Genomic DNA, 11,314 nt, shown 5'->3' on the forward strand with positions numbered 1-11,314 from the left:
TAGTGTTGAGTCTCCGCTCAAAGCTGCAATCACAGCAGACGGGTTTGAACATGGAGACCACCATGATGTTCTATAAACCGCCGTCTTAGCGTTAACCTACAGAACACGCTCAACCAAACCGCTAATAATGACAATTTACACAGATCACCCTGTTCAAAAGTTTACACCCCCCTGGCTCGTAACGTACCCTGTTGCCCTGTGGGGCGTCAGTGAATGTCCGCACCTTTTGTGATAGTTGTGTTCGAGTCCCTCAGTGGTCTTCAGTGTGAAAGATGGATCTCAACACATCATACGTTTGAATATGCAGAAGATGCCGGAAAAGCAAAGAACGTGCAGGACCTGGAGGATTTTTCATGAAGAACGTGAACAACTCCACGTCCAGGTAACGACACACAGTATTAAGAATCGATGTTATTGTGTCTTGTGGACTAAATGTAAGACATCGGTTATGTGAAATAGCTTATTCTCTGGACTAATGTCCCTTAGTCTGTATTAATGCACCTGAGTAGCTCTCCATATACATTATAGTATTTGAACAGAGTCCGTTAGATGTTTCTGGGCAGGTGGGTCTCGCTGATAAACTTGTCCACGCACGAAAGAAGATCTGGAATGAAGCATCACTGAACGCGAGTTGATTTGGTGTAACAGATCATTTAATGCATTTCAACCCAAAACGAAACCATAAAACATTTCCACATCAATCACCTGAATAAATTATTAATAAGGACAAATAAATATTTAAAAAATGATCCGAGTTCAAAGCAACTGGAACAGACGTGATCAGGACTAGTGACTTACAGAATCACGTTTGCACAGCAGCTCAGAAATATCAAAAATAAAATCGACATATTATTTGGTAAATACGCACCTAGTATACGTCATGAGGCATGTGCCGCTAATCGCTCCTACACCTTATCATGAGGTTGGAAACACACACGCGATAACGTGACTGTGAACAGTTCAGGAGGAGAAAGAGTCGACGTGGGCAACGTCCTTCAGCGTCATGTTTCGTCCCGGTGGATCAATCTGAAGGAGCGGCGCGGAGAAAGAAATCCCAGAATTCCGTTCAGCGGACGAGGGTGAAGATGAGATGTGGGAAAAGACTCGGTGGCTCAGGCGTGATGGAACGGTGCTTTCATGTCAAACGTTCTACAATATGTGTGCGCATTAGACGCGATTATATCATATCTAGTGTGTACGTGTCTTTAAATGAAAACCTATATAACATGGACGTGAGCGGCTCAGCGAACGTTTCATTCATAAACAAACAAAGTCCAAACGTAAATATGGCACTGGTATAACGAAGCCAATGGCCACCTGATCAGGTATATAAAAAGTCTCTCGTGTAAAGTCTATAGGTAAAAAATAAGCAGGATTTGTGTAAAAGCTAGCTCTCAGGCGGCAGTTTCGCGTATCGCCCCCTCCAGTCTTTTGGGATAAACGTCTCTCCTCTCGCTCAGTCTAACGACGGGTTTATGGCTCTGACGCTCGTCCGTGCGCGCTCTGCTGGAGTAGTTCACCGCCTGCGAACACAACACAGCGCTCACTGTTAATACTGGACTCGCAGCAACACATTATACAATAAACTCTGAGCTCGTTAAAGCAAGTGTATGGAAACGGACTTACCCGGTTATTTACACGCTGTGATGGACCGACTCGCAGTGCACCACTGAATGAAGGCATGCATGAATGAAAGGACGAATCCAAACTAAAATCCACGAAAATAAAAGAAATTCCATGGAAATGAAATGAGGGTTGAGGGAATCGGGGGGGATTGGGGCGGAGGGGTGATGCCCCCAAATCATTATTTCTGTTCAGTTCAATGATCTGTCCGAACACCACAATCCTAAGATAGCTTTATAACCTCTAATAATGCCTCATAAAGAGCAATAAAGCAGACTTTAGATCCTTTAAGGGTTCTCCAGCTGTCCTTCAGAGAAAATCTGTCCTCCGACAGATTCCTTACTCAAGTAGAATCTGTTAAAGAGGTGAAGAACCCTTAGTTACTTCTTCGATGATCCCTGAAATAACACTTCTTTTAAAGAGCGCACGGTCATTAATTCCTCGAAGATGATGATGATGATGATGATGCTGTATAACTGGGTATTTTTCTTGCAGCCATTCTCTAATCTTGATTTTCTTAACCCGGCAGATAAGTTTATATTTTAAACGTGGCTTAAATGGCTATTAACCCTCCTATTATGTTACGGGTCAATCTGAGCAGTTTCCACATTTGAGACGTCGGGAACTCTGGCTAATCTCTCCTCTTCTCTTTGAAATTCTTTCACTTTTCCTCATTTGGGGTCATGAACTATGCAAATATTTCTTCCTATTGTAGTCTCGGACAAACCGTAATAAAGGTCGGCTGTTTCAAGCTCTTCTTTGTGTGTATTTAAACTCTGGGAGTCATTTTGAGCCATAATATTATGGATGTAACTTCCCCCCCCCCCCCCCCCCCCCCCAAACAGAATCAGAGTGTTAGATAGTGGTTCTGGGGTTCTGTGTTTGGAGAATCCCAGTGAAAACAAGCACTGGGGGTTGATCAGGTTTTAACACGTGTTATTAATCTGATATTTAGATTCGGATGTGTCTTAGACAAAATGTTCTCGCCTCCTACAGCCTTATCAAAGAGCCAAACTTCATAAATATCTGGACACTGTGTGTAACTTATACTTATCTGTAGTCTGCTGTTAACTAAATGGATCTGGGATGTTTATGTAAAGTTATACGCTTTGTAAACCAGCCCTGGGTGTTAGAAAGGCACTAGATATATATACGGGATGCAAATACGGAAAGGAAGAAAGAAAATAAATAAACATGCAAATAAATACGTGATTACATTGGTAATAGGACAGGCCACAAGCTGCAACAAACTGCTGTAATGAAGCCAGTAATCTGGGAGAGCAAGCAGAATGAACTGAGACCGATGCTGTGGGAGATAAAAGGAGTGAAATGTGGAAAAAGTGATAAAGAAAAGTGTGAAAAGGGGAGCGAGAGAGAGAGAGAGAGAGAGAGAGAGAGAGAGAGAGAGAGAGAGAGAGAGAGAGAGCTCACCTGTCCTGGAATGAAAGACTTGGGGACAGGGTGCACAGGGAGAGTTTGTGATGGCAGAGTGTGAGTGGGTTCAAGTCGAGGTTCACTCGACCTCACACACCAGCCCTACAGGTGGTGTGTACAGAGAGAGAGAGAGAGAGAGAGAGAGAGAGAGAGAGAGAGAGAGAGAGAGAGAGAGATTCACTCATTCATTCGTGTTCAATAAGAGTGTTATTATTCTGGTCAGGGTGGTAGTGGATCTGAAGTCTATCCTGGAAATACTAAGCACGAGGCTGAATATTCCCTGGATGAGACGCCAGTACGTCGCAGTGCACCATGCGCACACACACACACACACACACACACACACACACACACACACACACACACACACACACACACCTAGGGGTAATTTATTGCAGCCAATCCAGCCACCTACATGTTTTTAAGTGTCGGGACGAAGCCGAAACCCTGAGGGAACCCACACAGACAAGGGGGTAGAACATGATATCCAATATTCTGTGTCACTGTAGCTCGCTGTTCTGTCACATAACCTTCAGTTATTGTTATAATCATTAGAATTATTTATAATTATGTGATAAACATTGTATTTGTTCCTATGAGAATCATGATGTAGGAAATGGTATAAAGGCTAAGATTACGTTAGGATTCTAATGTGCAGGGAAGCTGATTGGTGTGACACACACTCACACACACACACACACACACACACACACACACACGTTAATCTGGAACTGTTTAAACTGTGAAAAGTTGATAGAAAATCCCAAAACATTAAATGCACTTCTGTAAACACTTCAGGCTGCGGTATGAAGGATCGTTACGATGATGATTATAATAACGTGTGACCTTGTGGGGGTGCAGGGTGAAGTTGGGGTGCAGGATTTCTCCCACGTCCACGTGACTGTCGTGTTCCAGTTCATACATGTTGTACGATGGGTTTCCGATCTCCACGTTCAGGCCTCCGTTAGCCATCGGCTGCCTCTGAACACGCTTCCCCCTGAACACACGGCATAAACAACTCACGAAACACACACACACCACTGCATTAAATACACAACGCACGACAGAACACACACCCGTGCATCAGCACTCGGCGACGAGGAATCGCATTAACGATGGACAAAAATACAAGCGCGCATCCCGACGCGCCTTAGACAGAACGTTTAATAATCATCACGCCGTGCTCGGATTCTCCGTTCTGATTGGTCGCAAGGTGCGCGTTGTGTTTGTATAACAGCGTGTCTCGGACCACAGCTCCGGCTGTAACGTGAACGGCAGGTTTATATGAACTCCTTCATATATTAACAGGTTTATATTAGCTCGTTCACGTGGACTCGTACAGCCGACGCGCCTCTTAATCCAAAACTTTCATTAAAAATTTTATGAAAACCTGTAATCTTTGATGTGATGAAGTTGTTGGTTTTTTTTCGTTAGCAGACGTTTATGTAACATTTATGGAAGGATTCATCAATTTATTTATTTAGCGTGAGAAAGAAAGCGTGGTGAAGAACGACTGTGACGTATCGCTGCTATAACGTGAGTGAGAACGGGAACTGACTCGCCTCTCGGACGTTCCGCTACAGCAAATCGAACTCCAAACCCTGAAAACAGGCCACGTGTCATTCTTTCATAAATGAAACTTTAGAATCGTCGGCAAGCGGGACAACACGCTCCAGCCCGCGCTGTTTTAGGAAAATAATCCACTTCAGAAGACAGGTCTGACAGAGCAGCAGGTGAGGGAGCGGTTTATCTCAGACGCACGCTGCATTATTTTGTGTGTGTGCTTTATTCGTTGTTGGTGTTTTAAACTCTGACCTTTGGTGCCGTTTACAGATGAAGAGGCCCACTGTTATTGTGGCGACGATTAACACCAGCAGAACCAGAGGGACTATGATGCCGATGCTCCCTGACACACACACACACACACACACAGGAGAAAAAGTTAAAAACTTGGACATCATCAGACGTCCTCCTGAGGCATAATAAAAGATGATGTGATAAAGGAGGCCAGTGTGTTACAGATTGTGAGGCGTTCATCGTGTTGAGCGTCTAACAGAACAGAACTGTTCCATGGTGTATGTGTGTGTGTGTGTGTGTGTGTGTGTGTGTGTGTGTGTGTGTGTTTACAGCCAGAACATAAATTTCAGCATGACATATTGTGGTTAGATCAAACTGTTAGACGGTGGCGCTGGACATAACGGCGCTCATCACCCGAGGCGATATCACGCAAGAACATGCGCTTAAGATGGGAATGGAGTGTAACTGAGACACGCCCCTGTTTTAGGCAAGCTCCGCCCCACGTGTGTAACGCTCACGTAACTTCTGGATATCGCTTCAGTCTGTAGTTACGCCTGAACTGTGAGTATTGAATATCTTGTTAAAGCCAGTGTTGCTGGTCTGTGGCGTAGCTGCACACAGGATCGTTCACTACAGTTAATTTCTCCAGGATAAATGAAGCTGTAAGTTCTGAATATTCTCACGCTACAGACAGTCTCTCAGCTCATTACTCAGTAAACTGCCGTCTCTGCCACAGACCGCTCGCTCCTTCACTAGATTGATATCGATTTTGCTCGTTGTTCAGAAGCTACTTTCTTACTGTTCAGGACTCTTGTCCAACGTAGTCCATGATGATTAAAGTGCTGGGTCAGGGGATAATCCCTCACTGATGACTTGGTGATAGACACGTGGACAGTTTTAAGGTTACTGCAGAAAAGCTCTCTCTCTCTCTCTCTCTCTCTCTCTCTCTCTCGCTCTCTCTGTACTGCTGTTAAATATCACTCTCCTAAATATCAGAAAGCCCTGCTGCTGATTTAAGTGTGGTCATCGCTGCATCTCTGGATCCTACTGCTGGAAATGTCAAGCTGAAATGTCAACTGTCCTGTAAAAACATCCAACAGCAGGACAGCTAGGGGTCAGTGAGGGGTCAGTGAGGGGTCAGTGAGGGGCGAGTAGGGTGGAGACAGACATTACAGTATAATAAAGACAATAAAGACATGGAGAACAGCACTACAGTAATATAATATAATATAATACACTGAGGAAAAATGGATGGTGGGATGAAGGAGTGGATAGAGGGATGGATGGATCAGTGGAGGTGGGGATGGACTGGTGAATGGGTGGGTGGGAGTATGGATGAATGAATGGATTGATTGATGGATGGATGGATAGATGGACAGGTGGGTGGATTGAAGCGTGGGTAGGAGGATGGATGGATGGATGAGTGAGTGGATATATGTGTGTGTGTGTGTGTGTGTGTGTGATCAGACACTCACTCCCACTGACGATGTCACTCCTGCTGTTGTTGGTTGTAGGTTTCTCACACTGAGTGCCGGTCCAGTTCACCGAGCACCTGAAAACACAAACCACACCCACTTTCTCACCTGAGTACTGAAACTCAAAGCCACGCCCACTTTAACATGATACAAGCCATGTGATCAAAGCCTCTTCACATTCTTAAAAAAACCCCAAAAACCTCATACACCTGCAACCCACATGAATATCAATACGCAACCCAGCTGAAAGCGAGTCACGCTGACTCCACGCCCACGTCACCCACAGAAACCAAAACCTACAACAACGAAAACCCCGAAACCTTCCAGAAGTGCCGAGGTCCGGACCTCAGCGTACTCATAGCTAGTTATGGACATGCGTTGAAGAGGAGAAACATGTTTGATGTATGAGTTTGTTTGGCATTCAGCACACACACACACACACACACACACTGAGCGAGTGAAATCAGTGTGAAATCACTCAGTCCACCTGGAACAATCTCTCACACTGGGGTGAGTGGGCACTTACTCTCACTGCGGCAGGGAGAAACAGGAAGTGCCGCGTGACAGAGAGTGGCTCAGGATGCGAACGCGACACTCGATTTTCCTCAAAATGTCACGCACTGATGCCTTATTTTTCTGCTTTAGCACACCTGCTTCATCTCATCAAACCCTTCACCAAACCGAGCGCACTACAGACAGCAGACATTCAGCGCGCTTCACTCTCAAGTGATCATGACCGTGTCCAACTTCCTGAGAAGGCCACGCCCTCCACACTGCGCGTCCTGCACGGTGAAGGGACGGAAAGCGCCGGCACTTTGTAGTCCACTCCGACGTCGGTTTTCAAAGCCTAAGTGTTTCACTGTTTGCGATAAACACGTGATCAGAGCAGTGCAGAGAGAAAGCCCTCCGTGCTGCCACCAGTTCCAGACACTCAGCTGGAACCTCGCTGCAGGACATCATCGCGAGCAGCTCACGAAATCCACATGCTGTTAATATGCAAGTCAGAACTGCTGGTCCACAGCCTGAACCCGCATCCTGTCACTCTGTTACAGTCAAATAATACCCGATGGAATAACGAGCGATCGTTCCAAAGCCGATTTTCCTTTACCAGCACGTCCCCGACGTGCTTTATTCCCTTTATACCACAGCAACTTACAATTTCTAACAGAGCTCGCACTTTATCTTTTCCGATACAATAGACCTTGAAGTATATTTGAAGTATATATGAAGTCTCTCGTATATTTTCAGTTGCAAACATACATTTCTTTTTTCAAATCCTATTCCAATCTTTGCCAATCCACCATTATTTTTTATCCATTTATAGTTACATCTCCCTACAGCATGTTATGGCAGCTATAAACCGTCATTCCCTCAGCAGTCCGTCTTTTCTCTCTCTCTCTCTCTCTCCACGTTAATAAAACGTGGGAATGACTGTAAACTCCTCGGGCTTCGAGCCATTTTTTCATTACCTGTAGACGCTGAGGAAAAAAACAAACATTTTCACAGCTAATTCCTTTTGTCCGGTCGATTTTATTCACCAGCTCGTGGTCTCATAAGCGAAACCTTTTTACCGCCCAAAGCGTGTCTCGTATCGTGTATCATGCTTACTTGCCAAAAAACAAACAAACAAACCTGTTAATAAACTTTTCGAGATGCCGAGAGCCGATGCCCTGCTCTGAAAATATTGGGAATCTCGTGGAGAGAACAGTGTACAGTAAGTATCACCGACGAAGGTGTAATTTAAACCATGATTTCACCTTTAGCACTAAACTGGTGCGTGATGGGAAAAGCAGCTAAGGTTTCCGAATGCTAGAACCTCTGTTCTGCTGCGCAGTGGGTACGAGCCATATTTTGGACAAACCTGTATTTTTCTGAGAAGTCCTACAGCCTATAATTGTGTTCGTCAGCCAGCAGTGATATATAACCGTGTGAAAAGCATGGTGGAAACACAGAGCTGTCTCGCCGATAACATACCGCGCTGAAAGTTCAGTCCATTAGCCCGACGTCCGCGTTGAGCAGACGGCACAAAAGCACATCCTACAACTTTCGGATTTTCTCCTTGAGGCGGTAAATGACATTTAAAAGTGGAAAGCTGCTTTTATGAGACGCAGAACCTTGAAAATAAAAAGAACGCACACATCGAAGAGGAAAGCGAAGAGGCTTTCATTTAACACAGGACACATGCAGGGCGTATCGAGGGATTCGAGCGCTCTCCGCGTCTTCTGACTATAAAACCGACAAGACCGAAAACGCAGCAGAGAAAAAGAGGCCGCGTACAAAAGAAAAAAGAAACGAGAAATAAATAAATAAATAAATAAACGGGAGCTTTGATGGGATTAGATGAACCTGAGAGAAAAGCTCGTATTGTGAATATGCTAATCATGGCAGGTCCTTTGCTGTCTCTCCACCTTTTCATTAACGCCTTTTAACCTTTGCCAAACAAGCGCCGGTCATCTGCATACGAATGGAAACGGTCTCATTCCTGAAAACCCTTGGTTTAATGGAGAGCAAGGAGGAGAAATGACAGAATATTAATGTGAAGAGACAAAAAAAAACCCCCGCAGCATCAGGTGTGTGAGTGTGGTCTGCTGAATGAGTGAAGCTCATGGAGGGTAAAAGATGAATGGAACTGTAGAGAGGCAGGAACAAACCGATGCATTCTTTAATAATGTTCAGGTTGACGATAGAAAATACAGCTCTGTATATGGGAAAAGTCTGAATGGTTTAATATATGAGAGACGAAGAGGAAACAAGATGAGGATTCAGAAAAAGAGAGCATTGTTTTAGGGAAGGAGAGTGTCCATCGGCTCCCTCATTGTCCTCACACACACACACACACACACACACACACACACACACACACACACACACACACACACGCCTACACATCTTCATGCAAAATCAATTTAGGGCTGAATGATTATTCTCTCTCTCTCTCTCTCTCTCTCTCTCTGTGCTTTTCTCTGGCTTAGTCATGATTCACACTGCATTCCAGTCAAAACGAGGTTCCCTAGGTAGGCAGCATGTTTGGGTACCATTAGTGCACTTCTGAGATAAGAGACTGTCCCATTCATCAGGCAGCTGCTCACTGCACCAGAGTTGTTTACTAATGTAAGTGAATCAGTCATTGAGTCATTTCTGAATACAAGTTAATCACCCGAGGTATCATTCTGGTTCAAAACGAATCAATTTGAGGAGTCATTTACAATTGTAAATTATTTGCTCAAGATCTCAATCGAATATTCAAATATAAAAGAGTCGTTTATGAATATTTATGAATACAAGTGACTCGCTTGAGGAGTTGTGTTGTATATAACTCGGAATCATTTATGAACTTGTTATTTACTCAAAGAGTCATTTATAAATGTAGGTTAATCAGTAAAGCGATCATTTACTGTACAAATGCATACAAAAGTGAATCACTCAAGGGGTTGTTTACCAATGGAAGTGAATTGTTCAGAGAGATGTCTGTGAATGGAAGTTAATCATTTGAAGAGCCATTCACAGATGTAAGCTAATCACCTGAGGAGCTGTTCATACACAAGTTAAATCACACAAGGAATTGTTTATGAATGCAAGTGAATCAGTGAAGGAGTTGTTTGTGAATGTAATCTAATCATTAGAGCAATTGTTTACGAAAGTAACATAATCACTTAAAGAATTTGTTTTGAATGTAGGCTAATCACTTGAGGAATCGATTATGAATGAAAACTAATCACTTCTGGAACATCTATGAATCCAAGGGAATCAATTCAGGAGTTGTTTATAAATGTGTGTTAATCATTCGAGGACTTGTTCACAAAGGTAACTTAAACACGAGTTTTTATTAGAAATGCAAGTCAATTAATCAAGGAGTCATTTACAAGTGTAAGCGAATCACCCAAGAAGTCATTTACAAGAGTAAGCGAATCACCCAGGGAGTCATTTACAAGTGTAAGCGAATCACCCAGGGAGTCATTTACAAGTGTAAGCAAATCACCCAAGGAGTCATTTACAAGTATAAGCGAATCACCCAGGGAGTCATTTACAAGTTTAAGCGAATCACCCAGGGTGTCATTTACAAACATAAGTGCGTTCAATGGCAGAAGTTAAATTTACCGGCTAATCTAACTCTGCATCACAGCTTATGTAAAGAACGTATGTAGATTAGCGACCTGGCTGTGTTGTGGCGTGAACACTTGAACACGAGTTGTGTTGAGAGGCAGTAAAATAGCTGCACTAGTTGGGGATCTGTCCTTGGGTAACCTGACATCCAAAAATCCTGTATAATGACACTGAAGAACCTCATCACGTCATTCAACAAGGCCATTTTTTACATTTCTGTCCAATGTCAAAGGAGGCTGATCAGAATGGGACGCGACTGATGTGTGCGTTCCGTGTGTGTTTGTTATATTGTGCTGTCAGTGACTGACTGAAAGACAGACGGACAGACTCACTGGCAGAAGGGTAGAGACGTCTCGGAGTCGAGGTGACAGGTTCCTCCATTATAGCAATAACCGTCACACACATGACAACTGGACGCAATCTTTCCACTAGTGCAGCTGCAGACACACACACACACACACATATATATATATATATATAAACATTATATGAACAATTATTTCATATCTACTCTATCAACATGTAGAACAATATAACTTGAAAATCACATACATGCACACACTAAATATAATTAGATAAACATGTAGTATTTGAGCAGGTGAGTGTTAATGAGTGTGTATAATGTTAGTGTTAATGATAATACTACATACAGCATGAACATCAGCAGTAGCTACAGTGTACGTGTTCATATCACACGCGCATACACACAAACACACTATGTATATACGTATATACATATATATATATATAACTGATATTACAGGGTATGACAATCATGTTCTAGGTCCTACATAATGTCATACATAAAGAATGCTAATTTGTATTCAGCCACAGATAAAGAGCAACTCCAGTAAAGTGAACTATTAAAAATAAATTATTAC

General features: G+C 43.4%; 1 protein-coding gene across 1 annotated transcript in view; it reads right to left on the reverse strand.

Moving 5' to 3' along the window:
* Positions 1-474: 474 nt before the first annotated feature.
* LOC108259480 (low-density lipoprotein receptor-related protein 1B) overlaps positions 475-11,314 on the reverse strand; it is a 217,853-nt gene continuing 207,013 nt past the window's right edge. The window contains exons 86-91 of the mRNA XM_053676680.1: positions 10,766-10,870; positions 6,330-6,406; positions 4,873-4,963; positions 3,904-4,054; positions 3,055-3,159; positions 475-1,523 (exon numbers count right to left, since the gene is read on the reverse strand). Of these exons, the coding sequence (XP_053532655.1) occupies positions 1,395-1,523; positions 3,055-3,159; positions 3,904-4,054; positions 4,873-4,963; positions 6,330-6,406; positions 10,766-10,870 (658 nt within the window). The 3' untranslated portion in view covers positions 475-1,394. The remainder of the gene's footprint in view (positions 1,524-3,054; positions 3,160-3,903; positions 4,055-4,872; positions 4,964-6,329; positions 6,407-10,765; positions 10,871-11,314) is intronic.

This window comes from Ictalurus punctatus, chromosome 27 (assembly GCF_001660625.3).
Source record: "Ictalurus punctatus breed USDA103 chromosome 27, Coco_2.0, whole genome shotgun sequence".
In the NCBI taxonomy this organism is placed as follows: Eukaryota; Metazoa; Chordata; class Actinopteri; order Siluriformes; family Ictaluridae; genus Ictalurus; species Ictalurus punctatus.